Here is a 16511-nt window from a genome sequence, read left to right as displayed (position 1 = left end):
TCGGTGGAGTTCAACCTTTGTGGCAGGTATGCCACAATTTAGCCCAGCAGCCTTCCCGACAATCACTGCAATCCTCTTCCTTGGCTCGACCTGCCGCTCTGCTTTCTCCTTCTTGCCCTGTGCTCCTCCTCTGATCTGCCGCTCTGCTTTCTGCTTCTCACCTTGTGCTCCCTGCTTGATCTCCTCCTTGGCCTTCTGCTTCTGAATTGCCTGTCCCCCTCCTTGATCTGTTGCATGCTGCGCAGAGGCTGCCTGTGCCACTTGTTGCATCCATACTGCAGGTTGGGCACCCCTGTTCAAAGCTCATCAATGTAATTTTATGTTGCCTAGAACACTCTGGTCCACAATAATCATAATACTAATAATAATCCACTTTAAAAAAATCTAGCTTCATACAAATATAAGCTGTCAAAATACCTTTGCATCTTGCTCATACTACTGGGAAAAAAGCTGCCATTCTTATATTAATAACTCTTCCTGGAATTAATCAGTCATTGTACATTAGAACCAGCAGCTGGAGTGTTTTGAGTGATAATGAAACCTGTAACAAGCCATCTTCAGCCGTCTTTTCCAAACAATAAGGGAATTAAAATTTCAATTTAAATGCAGAGGTTTGAAACACGCTTCAGTGGCAAAATTACTTCAATTAATGTGAGTGGAATACAAAGAACAGACTGCAGAAATGTGATGCAACAACCAGAAATTATGCCATTAATGTGCTTGCATCAGCCTAACACAATGACTGCAAAGGTCTAATTTAGACTGTACGTATCACAAAGCTACAGGCAACAATATTAATCTGCTCTCCAATTTCAATGCAAGGGATACAAGCTCCTTGTCAGATCACTTAGGGCCCTTTTATAAAACAAACAGCAGCTGTTTACCTTGAGGAAGGAAACAAAAGGATGAGCAGATCTATAAATATTCTGCATCCCTGACATTTTAAGAATTATTTTATACAATATTCAGATCATATAAAAAAAGGGAGAAAGGAATTATCCTGCAGACAGCACACGATTAAAGCATTGTGCTGATGTGGGAGGCAAAGTTAACAGAAGACGGCAAAAGCCAAAGAACCCCCAGCAATTTTTGGTTGGTTAAAGGGCTCAGGGTGTGATATGTTTCTGTGCTTACATATGAATAGGGATCTCCATAAGTCGTGCCAGAAACGCACCATGCAGCTGGCTTCTTTTTCATTTCTCTGCTTTCCCCCCGACCAATTGGCAGAGGTTTTAAATAAGCTACAGTTTTCGCTTTCCTGGCAATCAGTGGTAACACGGCCCGGCCGACAGGACCCCTCTATCAAATCGGGCAGGGGAGGAAGCGGCGAAATGAAAAATATTAAAAGGAGGCGGTGCAGCAGCCACTTCCAGCACAGTTACAGAGATCCCTTCATACTACGGTTGCACTTGAACTTCCTATATGAAGATGAGTCCCGATGAATGGATTTAAAGTGATACAATTTTCACTGCAGGTTTCTCTGCGTTCCTTGCTCTAAAAGCAAAATGGTAACTTCTTCCAGCAATACACCTTGACTAATCACAGCAGGAACACCACACAGCAGCCCAAGCCCAAAGAGTACAGTTTTACACTGATTCCCCATTGTGACCGCAAATAAGTTTTGGCTGTATCTACCTTGGTTTCCCCACTTATGGGGCTTGGATAATACTAACTCACAAGGGAGTTGAAGGGTCAGTTAATATTTACAAAGCACTTCCAAGACGGAGCATAAAAGAAGTGCAAGGATTTACTGTTTCACTTCCTACAGAACAGCTGGAGGGAGACCTGGAGCTTTTTTTTTTTTTTTTCCCCTTCCTTTTTGCAGATGCCACCCCCATCACAAAGCAATGCTAAGTCAAGGAACCAGCCCTTTCTGCTCCTGTTCTTGAGAGACCAGCCAATTAGTTCGTTATCAGGCTGAGCTACAGAGAAAAGAAGCACCCACTGTGCAAGCAGTGTTGAGTTCAAAAGCGGTTTTAGTACCAAGTCACAATATTATTAACCTTTCTTTCTGCAGAGGACTGCCTGTTTACATCTATTTCTTAAAAAGTTTCAAGTGTAAGAGTATAACATCTCACCTTGGCTTACAAGGACTATTGACTAAAACTTTCCTAAAAAAATCTAAATAAATTCTCCCCCTCTCTTCTCCCACAGCCTCTGCTTTGTTAACCAGTTGCCACCAATTCTAAGGCTTGGCAACATTTTACAGAGGGCCATACATTTCCACAGTGCACAACCAACATGACTGGCCCCAAAGGACTTGCAATAAAGGTAGACAGTAGTTCAAACAAAGGGGAGAAGGCAAAGGAGGAAGAAAGAGAATTGATTAGGAAAACATACTTGAAAGGGAGGGGTTTTGGAAAGTGGGGAAAAAAGGGCTCTTATCACTCGGACTAGATGCAGAAAATGGCTGCAAATGCAAGGGGTGGCATGAAATAGCCCACGGAGGCAGGAGTGGAAAGAGCTGATGAGAACAGCACGGATAACTAGCAAGGGGTCAGGACGGAAGACAGTGACAAAATGGTGATGTATGCTAGGGCAAGATAACAAACACGATTAAAGGCAAGAATGAGGCTGAGACTGATAGGAAGACTTTAAAGAGACTGAAGGAGAGGTAAGAGAGCACTATGCGCTTCAGACAAAACTGAGAATGGAAGCTAGGAAAGGACATTGAAACAGGTTTAGGCAATGGAAAGTAAGTGGGGAAAAAAGGGAGGGTAATAGCTGAGAGGAAGAAGCAAACAGAAATTTGAGAAACAGTTCCTCGTAAGGCCGGAAGGAGTCAAGGCAAATGGTAACCCTGAAACTAAAGAGATAGGAGGGATGTTACAGAAGACAGCTATGACAAAGAATGGACAGTACGCTCTGTGGACAAGTCCAGAATGAGAACGGATTCTCCTCTTTAGTAGGATTGATAAACGTTAGTTATACTAGAGGTGAAATCTAGACTAGCAAGCAAGTCTCAGCTATATGTTCTAGTATTTCAGTAAAACCAGAGGGGATAGAGAGAAACAGGGCAGTAATTAGAGAGGACATAGATGAAATGAGGTTCTCTCAAATTGTGGATGAAAAAGGTGTGCATGTAAAGCAGATACAAAGGATTGGTAAGAGAAACAACCGTTAAAGGAGTAGAGGTAGAAAAAAAGATGGAAGAATTAGTAAGGGATGACAGAAGGTGGGAGGTGGACAGAAGCAGAGAGACCTGCACCAGGGAAGAAACCACTGCTCAGTAGTTAATGAGAAAAGAGTGGGGAGACCTGGAAGCTAAAGACAAGAAATGGAAAGACAGGGCAGAAACCAAGAAAAATCCTCTTCCTAAGACAGTAGTTTAAAAAAAAAAGGAAAAGTGAAACTGTAGAGGCTGAAGACAGATAGCTTGGAAAGTAGTTAAAAGAAATACAAACACACAATGGATGGCACCTGGCTGGACAGGAGCACTACAGAGAAGGATCTGGGAGTCTTGGTAGATCAGAGACTCAACACACACCTACAGCGTGATGCAGTCACACAAAGAGGCGACTGCAGTTTTGGGATGCATCAATAGGAGCATTAGGCGCAAGACACAGGAGGTGATAGTGCCTCCAGGTGGCACTGGTCAGACCTCATTTAGAGTACCGTGTGCAGTTTTGCAGTCCACGTTTTAAAAAAAGGACATGGAGACGGTAGAGGGGGTCCGAGACAGGCGACAAAAATGATTAAGGGCTTGGAAGACAAGCCACAAACAGAGCTTGAAAGAAATAGGCATATTCAGGTAGCAGAAAAGACTCTCAAAAGGGGACATGACAGCAGTCTTCAAATATATGAATGGCTGTCATGAAGAAGAGGGGAAAATACTTTTTCTCTCTTGCTGCAGAGAGCAGAACACAGACCAATGGCTTAAAGAGGTAGCAAAGGAGATTAGATGGGATATCAAGAAAAATGTCATTATTAGAAGGGTGGAACAGACTACAAAGCACAGCTGTGTGAAATTTTGCCGGGTGTTTTGTTTCAAAGCTGTTTTGACGCGTTTCGGGCTCAAAACAGCGAAATGAAAGAGAAGCCTTCGAAACAAAATGAGGGCACTCGAAACGTTTCGAGTTCTGAAGTTGGGCTCACTTGGCTTCAGCACTGATCCCAGCCAGCAGCAACAGCCTGCTGCCATCCCTTGCGCAGATCCGGAGGCTGTGCCCCCCCAGGAGGAGTCTCGCACAGCCCCACAGCCCTCCCGAGATCTACAGGAGGCTGCTGCTGTTGCCTGGGACCGGCGCTGGGCGCAGCCCACGCCCAGCACGAGGAAGACTGCTGCTGCTGGCCCCAGGCAGCAGTGGCAGCCTCCTGTCATCCCACGTGCAGATCTGGGGGCTTGCACCCCCGGGAGGTCTGCAGGGCTGGCAGAGCTGCTTGGAGGGCAGCCCAATAGCCAGAAGCAAGGGAGAGCCATGGCTGCTTGGAGGGCAGCCACTGGCCAAGGCCACACTCAGAGCCAGGGCTGCATTTGGAGCGGCTCCACCACTGGCTCTCCCCTGCCTCCTGCTGCTGGGCTCAGCTCCAAGAGGCTGGCGGAGCACAGCCCTGGCTCTCCCCCACCTCCTGCCACTGGGTTGCACTCCAAGTGGCTCCAACCGGCCCCACAAAGCTCAGCCCCATAGCCCTCCCAGGGGTGCAGCCCCTCCAGATGTGTGCACGGGGTGACAGGAGGCTGCCACTGCCAGCAACTGACATGAGTTTTTCTGGTCAGCAGCCTAAGGTGCAGTTTCCCAGAAACCCCTGCACCTATCTCCTTGAAAGCTGGCAGGCTTCATGGCCTCAGCAAGGGCTACCATGCCTGCAGTTTTCACCCTGCTGTATCTTCACACACACACACACCACGAGTTTTGCTTTTGAGACTTAGGTGCAGGGGTTTATGGGAAACTGCACCTCAAACTTCTTGAAACTTGGCAGGCTTCATGGTCTCAGATGGGGTTTCATCCGAATCAGGCAAGAAATGACAACGTTATAGGCAGTTTTGTGCTTCCCCATTATAGCCTATGGGCAAGACATCAAAACATCGAAACAGTTTTGATGAAACAAAATGGAACAGAACAGAGGCTTCGAAACAAAACTAAACACTGTCCCACCAAAACAGAAGTTGAAACGAAACGGTGCTGTTTCGCACAGCCCTAGCGCATAGTGAAGTTGTGGACTATCCATCATCAGAGGTGTTCAAGAAGAGTTTGGACAAGCACTGGTCAGAGATGATCTAGGAGGAGCTATGTCTATGCCCTGCTAAGATTTTTTTCCCCATGCTTCTCAGCTTTGCTGGCTGCCACATGGGACCAGGAGGAATTCCACCCCATCTGCTGCTATACATGTTGGGGAGGTTTTATTCATGTTCCTCAAAAGCACAGGATGCTGGCTGCAGCCAAGGTTGGGGATTTTGACAGATGTGCCAATGCTCCTGCTGGGACTTAAACCCTGAAGTTCCTGACAAGAAGATCTTGCCCCTCTTTACAGGGTCAGACTGATCACCACATCTGGGGTCAGGAAAGAATTTTACCCCATGGTCAGACTGGTATGCATTACGGGGGTTGTTGACTTCCTCTGTAGCGGGGGGCATGGCCTTCTTCTCCAGATCTCTCAAGTGCATTTTAACAACATTGCTGCAGCTGAACGTTGGCTACCACATTCCCCCCATGCCTTACCTGTAGCAGGTCAGGTTGTTTTGTTTTGTGGGTGTGCTCTTCTAACCTATCAACACAACTACAGTCAACGCCAATGGATTTGTATAGGATGGTTTGGATAGGGATGATCCTGCCTCATGCAGGAGGTTGGACTACATGACCTCTGGAGGCCCCTTCCAGTCCTACTTGTCTAGGATTCTACAAAAAGGTCAAAGAAAGAGGACAGTCAACTGGGAAAAGAGCATCAGAGTTGGTCCAGAAGGAAACTCATTAAATGTTTACAGAAAGAGGTGGAAACTTCAGCAATCCGAATAAGAATGAAGGTCACAAATGCAGGGTAAAACCCAGCCTGAGAATTAAAATGCTACGGAGCATGGGGGGAAGCAATGGTATCAAGTGAGGTGAAAGGGAGAAGGTACCTTCAAAAAGGAACAACAGGTGGGGAAAGGGAGGTTAGAGACCTAGAGTCGATGTTGGGAATAAACTACTTTGCTGTTCTCAGCTTCAGTGGTTAATGAGACAAAGGTCAGAAGAGTACAAGAACAGCATAAAAGTGAGACAGAAAAACAATATTGAAGGAGAAGAGCAAGCACTAGGAATTAAGATAAAGATCTATGTATCTAGACACAGACTGCTGATCCAGCTGCCTCTAACTGACAACTGTCCATCCGTGTTAAGTAACAGTCTTCAAATACAAAAAAGGTTGTTATAAAGAGAATCGCTGTCAATTGTTCTGTATTGAAGAGGGACTGGACAAGAAATAATGAGTTTAAAACTGCAACAAAGAAGATTTAGATTAGATACCAGTGGTCAGGCACTGGAACAGACTCCCTGGAGAGGCAGGAGTGCAATTTTCACCACTAGAAGTTTTAAGTGAAGATGATACTATATGTTTGTCAGGAACAATTTAGCTAGAGATAACCCTGCCCTAAGCAGGGTGCTGGACCTCCTCAGGTCTCCATCTAGCTCTGTTTTCAGAAAGACACCATCTTACCAGCATGTCTGTCGCATTGAGGTAGTGCTTGCTGGCCATGCACTGTTCCAGTTTCTGGGGCACTTGCTTGATGTTCTCGATCTCATCCAGCAAATTCAAGACATGCTTGTGCTCAATCCCCTCGATCCACAACTTACGCAGTTCATCCCGCTTGCAGTGTAGCAGCATCTTGCACGACAGCAGGTTCTCTTTCACCTGCAAGACAACATGATGAAGAACAGCTCAAATGTCATGTCCCTTCTTTTGGAGCCTGCCCCATGATCAGCATGCCCCTCACTCACCTCATCCAGCAATACTAAACTGCCCCCTGTTATTATCCACTCGCCCAAAGGAATCACAGTCCATAAACGGTAGCTATCCCCAAAGGAAACCAGAGCAAAATTGGTTGCTGGGGCACAATATATATTTTTGTGCCATTAGTGTTTTTTACTGAAGAAGCTTAATGGGATTCCACACGTTGGTCTTCACACCATGACTAAAGAGTTACTTGCAGCTGTTGCCAACGTTGATTCAGCATTTAGGCATGAAACAGGAAGGGAATTGTTTAGTGAAAGCAAATAAATCACTACTATTTTGTTCCTTTATAAACATTTTCTGTCTGCCTATTAAACTTCTGCGGCATCTCTCCTCCTCCTTGCTAACTACTGGGTTTCCATGTTGTGGCAACTAGCAATATGGGAGGATACTTAAGTGCTTGGGCAACAACAGATTTACTTGCAGGAGATGGAGATTACCTAATGGTGTGACTAACAAAAGAGTGCCAAAAAGGACTGTGCTTAGGATATGCAGGTCAGCATCTCCACTACACAGAGACACTATAACACTCAGAAAAACAGCTCATGCCTGCCACATGTGTAGTTTTAAAATCTCAAGCTGTCTATCAACATAGTAAAGTTTTGGCTTTCCTACCACATCCCCAGTGGAAGAAATCACGAACCACTTTGTCCCATGCTCACTGCTTCCATCCACCCTTTTCAACTCTACCCGCAACTCTAACTTCTGAGCTTAGCTTGATGCAACCCGACTTTGTCTTCCATGTCAAAAGCAGAAGCAAATAAGTGATCACATACATGCCTTACAAGCAGTGAACAATTAACACCACTTAACTTTACACACAGCTTTTTAAATCAACTACTTGGTTTTGCAACAAACTATGAATATGTAGGCCCTAACCATCTCCCAGGCAGGGCTCTAACCAACTTCATTGAATTGCATAAGCAGTGAGACTGCAGTGTCAAGACCCTTGCATTTATTTTTAAGCAGTGGAGTGCACACAGTTCACTCAAAACAACACCTCCGCTGCCACTTTTTCCTTTTAGCCCCCGTTGAATGAATGAGGAGACATCCCCAACCATACAAATAGACCCAAAGACAGACAACTGATAACAGAAAAGACACAGGGGGTGAAAATGTAGGCAGAACTAAAAACGCATTTCAATGCACGCACTTAAGAGTAACACTCTGAAAATGCGTGTGTTAAAGCCCAGTTTCCAAAAGGCAAACTTCTAGAGAGTTCAGAAATCAGTTTTATTTAAATGTAACTTTACCCTTTGGGAAACTGGTATAACCTGATGTCCCATAACTTGCTAGAAGAGCAGAGACCAATTGAATTTCATAAATATTACATGCTGAATATCTTAAACTGGAACATACTGCCAACCCAAAGAATTATCCTTAACAACGTTACATGGGTTACATTTTGTGTACAGCAGCAGTAAGATGGGGAGAGCGCTGATCCTGGAAATTAAAGCTGCGCTGCAAGCAAAACCACTAACTGCATCAATCTCTTTTTGTGTTAGGCCTGAATCCTCAGTTTATTCATCCCTGTTAAAAGTTAACAGATGGGTGATGGTGTTTTTCTGGATTAGTGCAAGTAATGTTGGTGGGGAGAAAAAGATTTTTTTTTTTTTTTTAACCAAAAAATATCACAGAAATACAGGCTGGATGGATCTCTAGAGGTCATCTTGCCCAACCCCTGGCACTGAGTCACAATTAAATATACCTAGATTTGAAAAAAAGACAGCAAAAATGTGAAAACTATCTTTAAGAAAGAAAACATGGGGCTGAAGAAGGCGGCATGGCATTCTCCATCACACTGTTACCTACACTGGTGAAGTTAAGGGAGTTAAATCCAGGTATGCGAGGCCACAATCTGACACAGACCCTCTGCGCAAAACAGTACGAGGTCTGTAAGATAAGCTTTCTTTCTATCAGCATGAAGATAGCAGACAACTAGACACTGCCAAAGTTTGGTTTTACATGAGCATTTCCTTGTTGTAGGTTATTCGAGTGTGACCACCCACAAAAAAGGAGAGAAAGAGCAAAATGGAAATGGAATGGAATGAAGATGGGATGTAACGCAGACCGCTGGCAAATCGAGTCCAGCAACAGACCTGGTGCCTCCCATGAGACTGAGGCAAAGTTCCTTCATTACATGACCAAAACTAATCAGAAAATCTAAGTATTAAAATATCCTTCCCCTCACAGAGATTCCACTAGGTAGAAGCCAAGGTCATAATCCCCATATGTTGGTTTTCGACCTTTGCACAGCCTAGTACATTGGGTAAAATAGGCTATAAGTCATAGTTTATTTCAAATTTAGAACAATATTGATCTCTGCCTTCACAGCATTGAGTTTGGTACATAAATCCTAGAATGAACTCTTACCCTTGGAAGGGAGCAGAGTAGTCTCCTTCCCTTTGAAAATGCTAAATGCATTTGAAAAGACAGAAGGGTCAGTGTGCTGTTGCAGAAGGGTCACAGCTTACTGCTCAAAAAGGTTTCAAGTCACAATCCCACAATTCTAGTTAAAAAAAAAAAAGCACATATCTCGTTTGCAAAGCTGTAGTGTGGTAATCCAAAAAGCAAGTAAAATATGGGACAGCACAGCAGAACAACTGTTAATTGCTGCAAGAAACAGAGCTTGGGATAGCGGGTAGTATAGTGCAAGCTCATACCAGTGGTAAGAGTGTCTGTCACAGATACCTCCTGGTGTGGAAATAAAGAGTTAAGAAGTGCCAAGTGTTCAAAATGTAAGACCTTCTGATGGTACAGCATGATATGCTGGCCCAGGAAAGAGAACCAAGTTTGCACTTGACCTCAAGATGCATATTCTCTGGGATACTCGGGATCTCATAATGTTACCAAGATGACTTAATACATGATGAGAGACCACACTAATGGGCAAAATATGAGCACCTAAATGCACTAGACAGGAGAGGTGTTTGAGTAACATAGGACAGATCCACTAGTCAAATCACAAACAGGGCAGATCCTCCCTGGTTTATACTACCTAGACACTAGCCTATATAGCTTATTCCAATACTATCTTCAAAGCTGAAACCGAATGGTACCTACCTATTTCAGTGCGTAACTCAGCACCTAATAACCACAAGCAGCAACAGAAAAATAAATAAAAGGAGTGAATAATGGCTAAAAATCTTGATGCTGTCTTCACACTAACAGGAAAGAGATAGCAAGTAGCCCCTGTGGAGGAGTAATACAAAATCAGGCCATGTGCAATGCTGGCCTTCACCTGCTTGATCTTGTTGCGGGAGTTGGTGATACGCTCCGTGATGCTCTGGTAGGTGCGGATGGCTGTGGTGAGCTCAGTGTAGTGCTGCACGATAAGCTCATCCAAATCCCGGTCACACTTCTCATACGCTTCTTCTAAACGGCCCTTCTCAGTCTCTCTGTCCTCAACATCATCGCTGGTGGACAGTGTCCTAACAAAGTCAAAATAACAGCAGTTTAGCAGTGATGTATCAGTACAGGCAGTCGCCAATCTATAATATACCCTTAGATGCAACCACTCCATTATTCTTCAAAAGGTCCCCAACTGAGACTGGTCTCTCCTTAAAATGCCTGTATAAGGTTTCGTAGAGATCCAGCCACAAACACACTCGTTGCATGACACAAATATATTTTTTTTCATTCCTTCAACATGTTCCTTGCTGCTAAGTTTTCAAGCAATGTTAGATTCATGGAAGGGAAAGCGCTGCCCCCCTCCCCTCTACCTCGATCCCTTAGTGGCTATAGTTCACAGAGCTTCATTTATTTCCTTCAGGCAAGTCAGAAAATACATGCAATACATTTATTACCATTTATCTTTTCTAACTTTTGCTAAATTTTAAATCTGGACGATCTATCAACAGGACGAGGAAAAGGAACCACAGCCTCACTTGCTACAATTGCCAGTAAGCCTATGGAGTTTGTTCACTGAAGTTTTGGTACTCTTGGGTAGAGGCTTGGAAGAGGACATGCACGCACACACTATCACAAGGGAGTGAGGTCTTACTAAGGATCTGTGGCTCCACAGTCACTGCTCAGTTCATGCTTATAAAGCATGGCAGACGATACCTAACCCTACAACCGCTTGGCTCTCAGTAAACAAGGGGTAAAAGTGTGAAAAGGTACTGACTGCAATAAAGCCCTACCTACTTCAACCTCGTAGTGGTCGTTAGCCTAACGCTGATCTGCGCTACGGGGATAGGCCCAGGAACCTGTCCTGAAGTGTCAATAGTAACCATCTGTATTGGCTATTTAATGAAAGATGGGGGGCTAGTTTTCAGAAAGCGCTGAGCACTTGTTTCTAAAAATAAGGCCCCATTTAGAAGAGATCCTATTGATGGACCTCCAAAGGAAAAAAAATAGTACACATTACATGTAAAGCATGGTCTACATTTTCACAAGCTGATAATCTGAGAGTCTCCCATGCAAGGAGAGTTGCACTCATATGCGAAATGCTCCCATCTTTTAAGTGATAGTAGACAACTCCAGAGCAGTCCTTTTCTCAGCTCTGAAGACACAGCACCAATAATCAAGACCCAGGAGCAAAAGTGCTTGCTGATTTCTTTTCTGGGGCTGTTCAGACATTTCAGAGCAGCAGGGTCAAGGGGTCTGAAGGGGACAGTGGGGCTGGAAATCACCAAATGTCACTGCCGCCCTCTGCTACTATATAATTTGGGTTGCACTTCAGACTTGTTAAAGCAATGCAGCCTCAACAAACTAAACTAGCATCTCCCGAAGCAATGGAAGTGAGAAAATGAAACCAGTTACTTAGGAAAATCATCCTGTCGTTTGACAGTAACGGGAGCCTTAGGATTGAGTGAAAAGTAAGAGAAAACGCCCGGCATGCGTTTGAAAGATAGCAAACAGCAAAGAGGGAAACTATGCATTTAGGGTGTTAACAAGGGAGGCAACTTTAGGAAGGAGGAGTAAAAGTAAAAGACTAAATATTTGAAGAAAAATATGCCTAACAAGATCTGCTAGACTGAAACACTCTCAAGGAAAGCAGTAGAAACCCTATCATTTGAATTATTTCAACAAGACTGAACAAAGCACTAAAGCACACATAAAAACTCTTTATATGACTCCAGGAAAGATAATGGATAGGGTCCAGAGCCTCCAATTCCTCAGAGAGTGCTACCATTCAGAGACCCAAAAAGGCTCCTCTCTTTCCATATACCTGGAGTCAGATCATGATCCCAGGCAACAGCAAGGGGTATCTTAATTCAAGAGGCAGAACATTACATCACAAAGCACTCGGAGAGGAAAGAAAGCCTTGGGCTATTTTTGAAAAACACCATAAACAGGATATTTGTTACTCAATCCTTTTCTTGTGCAAAGGGGTGCCAAGAGGCCTCACCAAATAATTTTTGGAATAAGTGTAGACCATCACACTGGTCAACAATATTTCTACTGAAAGTAGTAGTAGTTTCCCAATCAAAATGTGGCTAATCACTGGAATCTGTACTGTTAAACAGCAAGATGTTGATGGAATTAAATATCCAAATTAAAAAACAAGAAAATACTAAAACTTGTAATTTGGCATCAATGTGATTTCTTCTTTGCAATATTTTTCAGTTCCATACTTCTGAACTGGTACCTAAAATATTTTGATCTTTGAATAAATCTGCAGCACTGCAATTTCTTTTGTCCAGTTCTGGAATAAAAAAAAAGCATCAAAATAAAAAATTTCCTATGGGACAGAATTTAATTTTCCACACAACTCTGCCGAAAAAAAAACCCAACAAAAAACTGGCCCCGTTTCCCTTGACAGATGGTGGTGAGGAGGAAAAAACAATTCCGTAAAATGCAGCAGCTGAAAGACGTTACTGAGCCAAGCAGAGTCCTTTACAAACCACTTCAATGAAACACTTAAATTTTGCAAATAAAACTCATTCATAAAAGGAAAATCCAGGTCCAGAATCAAGCCCTCCTTTACAATAACTTTTACAGCACCAGGTAGCTACACAAAAGGAATTTTTTGCTTTCTTCTGAAAAAAACAACTAGTGAGCCACCAAAAGGCAGAATACCAGATGTGATGCAAGAGTTGGTGGGGTTCTGGGATGTTGGTACATAGAAAGGTTTCTTTCTTTCTTTTTATTTTTCTTTTTTTTTTTTTTTTTTTAAGGGATCTGGGTTTGGTCCAATTTGGGGAAAAAACCAAACCTGGTCAGAATTTCACATCACCTGAACAATAACAACTTCAGTTAAATCAATGTCTTTCAACATTAAGTTCCATTTGCCACGACAGCGGCCACAGAATAAATGAGAATTCACAGCTAAATGTTTGGGCATATTTTTAATATCAGCTGTATGATTTCACTCAACTTCTTGTAGCTGGACTCTAACAGCCAGTATGACGTTTTAAAACCTATTTAATATACTCTTCCTATACTTGTGTGTTTGATCAAAAACAGGCATCATTTTCAGAGTGGGGTTTTCTCTAGTTCCTTAACAGGAAAGCTGCCAAGTTATGAAACAAGTTTGGGTTCAGAAGCTGGGTTATAGCTAGTCATTGTAGATACCTGGATTAACATGGGAGGAAAGATTATAAGAGTCAACCATTTTGGCTAAGTACAGTCAAAACGCCCAAGGCTGAATTGATCCCATCTTTGCAGGTTAGTTTAAGCTGCGGAGATTGAACCGAGAAGCAAGTGAGCAGACATTCACGTTTGATTCTGGAAATGCAGCCGCATGCCTGCAGTGGTGCAGGCCAGAAGCTGGGAAGATCGCTAGAGAAAGCCTTCCCTTCCCTTCGACAGTGGCCAGAAGGCTGGAGGGAAACTGGGAGAGATGTCCTCCAGGCTTTTCTGCCTGTCCCTGCTAGATCTCAGGAGGGGTAGCCAGGCCCCAGCAGGCCCACTGAGTATGAATGGGCAGATGGAGAAGGGGGGAGGTTTAAACCCCAACCTTGGCCTGCACAGTCCCCCACCAGCTGATGCAGAGGGTGGAGAGGGGGGTTTAAAACCTTCTCCCTTCCCTCCACCTCAGCATGCTGACCCGGGGCCGGTATCTGGCCATGCCCCCTACGCCCTCCGCTCTAGCAACGAGCAGCAAAAAGCCTGGCAGGGGCTGCTGCACCCCTGCCAAGCAGACCCCAGCTGGGGTCCCATGCCAATGGGAAAGGGGATTTAAACCCCCTTCCCTTCCCTCCACTTCAGGTTCTGGCTAAAAGCCACCTCCCTCCTATTCTGCCAGCCTGGCTCATGTTCTGGCCACCCCCTACCCTTGCTCCAGCAGCAAGTGGGGGAAAAGCCTGTGAAGGGTTGCTCTGCCCCTGCTAGGCAGACCCAGCTGCAGTCCCAAGCTGGGTTGCCAACCCCCACCCCCTTTCTCAAGCAGTCAGAAAAGTGACAGTGCCCAGGTAAGGAGCAGAGGGGCAGGGCCAACCCTGCTCCACTGGAGCAGACAGCACAGCACAGCACAGCACAGCACAGCACAGCCCAGCACTACAAAGCATTCTGGGATACCAGGGGACTGCGAGTTAACTTGAACCAGGAGGGGGTCTGGGACAGAAGTTCCATAAACTGGTTTGACCTAAATCAGCTAAGTCTGATACTACATTCAACCAGGTTTATCTTAAACCAGCTTCAGCCATTTTGAAAGTGGTTCATGTGCACTGAGCTTCTATTCCGTTACAGGTTTAAACCAGTTTCTGATCACTTAAACTGGTCTATATATAACTTCTGTCCCTAGCCTCCATGGCTGTATGTTTAAGAATTATCAAGGAACATGTGCTCCTTTAATAAATGTGAGTAGCAGTCTAAGGCCATGTATGTACCGAATCTCCCCTGGTAGAAACTACAAGCATACAGGCATTCACATAGTTTCTCCTGGAACAAAAATGGTGGTTCTGAGAGAAAAGTAACTCATCTGTAACCTGGAAGATGTTGCTCCCAGGACAATTTCTTCCAGGAGAAACTACCTGTACAATTCCCTGCTATTTGACTCTTCCTAGGGACTAGGTGAAGTAGAGTGGTAGGGAAATGCTCCCTGCACCTTCCCAAGACCATGGTCACTCTGGTCTGGGGAGCTCACAGGTAGTGGCTGCTGCTTGCCTACTCCCATGCCATGAGGAGTCAAGCAGTGGGGAAAGGCTCCCGTGCCTTCCCCAGACCAGGGTGACCCCAGTCTGAAGACAAATGGGCCAGCTGCTCCCACCCCTCCCACACTGTTGTCTCCTTCTCCACCTCTTACACCAAGAATTTCCTTCCTCTGTGCACTGAAGGACCACCCTGCTCTCCACTCCAGTGATTCATCAACACACACTTCCTCCAGAGACTCATCACGAATTCAAAGATAGAAGAAATGGAAAGTCACTATACTCCTTTAAAAGCCAAGTATCACCTCCCCCTCACACTTGAAGTACATTGTCTAACCCCCTTGGCAGAAGAACTGTACTTTTCCTGCGCTGCACAGTACAGATCACGACAAGAGACATATTCTTCTCAGAATTACACACACTCTTGCTAACACTGCAAAAAGGTAAGCCAATGGCATCCTGGCTCATTTCAGTCCCATTAAAATGCGTGGTGAGGAAGGAGAAAAGTCAACACAGTATTTGCCAAATTGAGAGGATCAAAACTGTTTGGAAAAGAACTTCTACTTTCAAGCTTCAAAAAAAGACATCAGAGAACAGGACAGGATTGTGAAAAATACGTTAAAAAACTAATGTATATTTATAAAAAACAGATGACTTGCTGGAGACCAAAAGCATCTAAAAAAATAGCACTTCTACACAGAAATCCGGGCAGCATATCAGCTCACTTCGGCTCTTTAAAGGGGCTGCTCTATTAAGCAAGACAATTAATCTGCTTTAGCAATTTTCATTTTTCTGAAGAGGAATCTGATCCTCTTACAAAACACCTGTAGTTTCTAATTCGCGTAGGCAGGGTTGCTGTGCGTCTGTTTAGCAAGTTTCCAAAATGATCAGAAAAACCCTGGTCAGAGGGTTGTTTGAAAAAAAGTCATTTTTATTCTACAGTTTAAAGAGAGAAAAAAATCCTTGGGCCACAGATTTCTGTATGTTGATTATACATCAAATATAGATCAAGCTAGATTCATTCAAAAAGAATCACTTCCACATGAAGGCTACATCAAGCTCCACATCCTAGAACATTTTCTTCCTAGCCCTGCATACATGTAGGTTTTTTGGGTTTTTTTAATCAGATGTACAATATATATTACACTAAAAACTCTTAAGGATACAGAAAAACACATTTAACCCAGGATAATTTGCTTCAGATTTTGCTCCGTGGTAAAATACAACTGGGTTTGGAAGCGACACACAGCCACCTCTCCTGCCACTAGACAGAGAGAAAACTAGTAATAACCTATTTGCATTGAGCTAAACAAAATGGGTAGTGGAGCTGGTATAATAGCATACAGGTACACATCGATTTGAACCGATTAAAATAATTTACACCAGAGTAATACTATGCAGCACATGTCCACTCCAGAGTACAAGAAAATTACTACATAATAAGTGTGCAAGTGTCTCACAGTTTCATAGTTTCTAGGGTCAGAAGGGACCTGAGTAGATCATCTAGTCCGACCCCCTGCCATGGCAGGAAAGAGTACTGGGGTCAAA

At 44.1% G+C, this 16511-nt stretch overlaps 1 protein-coding gene across 2 annotated transcripts in view; it reads right to left on the bottom strand.

The window, feature by feature from the left end:
• Positions 1-16511, bottom strand: part of EXOC4 (exocyst complex component 4) — a 568367-nt gene that overhangs the window by 530011 nt on the left and 21845 nt on the right. For both annotated transcript variants that reach the window (XM_019543773.1, XM_019543775.1), the window contains exons 2-3: positions 10169-10358; positions 6634-6828 (exon numbers count right to left, since the gene is read on the bottom strand). In XM_019543773.1, coding sequence (XP_019399318.1) covers positions 6634-6828; positions 10169-10358 — 385 coding nt within the window. The remainder of the gene's footprint in view (positions 1-6633; positions 6829-10168; positions 10359-16511) is intronic.

Source organism: Crocodylus porosus, unplaced genomic scaffold (assembly GCF_001723895.1).
Source record: "Crocodylus porosus isolate Cpor-Errol unplaced genomic scaffold, CroPor_comp1, whole genome shotgun sequence".
Lineage (NCBI taxonomy): Eukaryota > Metazoa > Chordata > Crocodylia > Crocodylidae > Crocodylus > Crocodylus porosus.
This window is presented reverse-complemented; position numbering and strand designations above follow the sequence as displayed.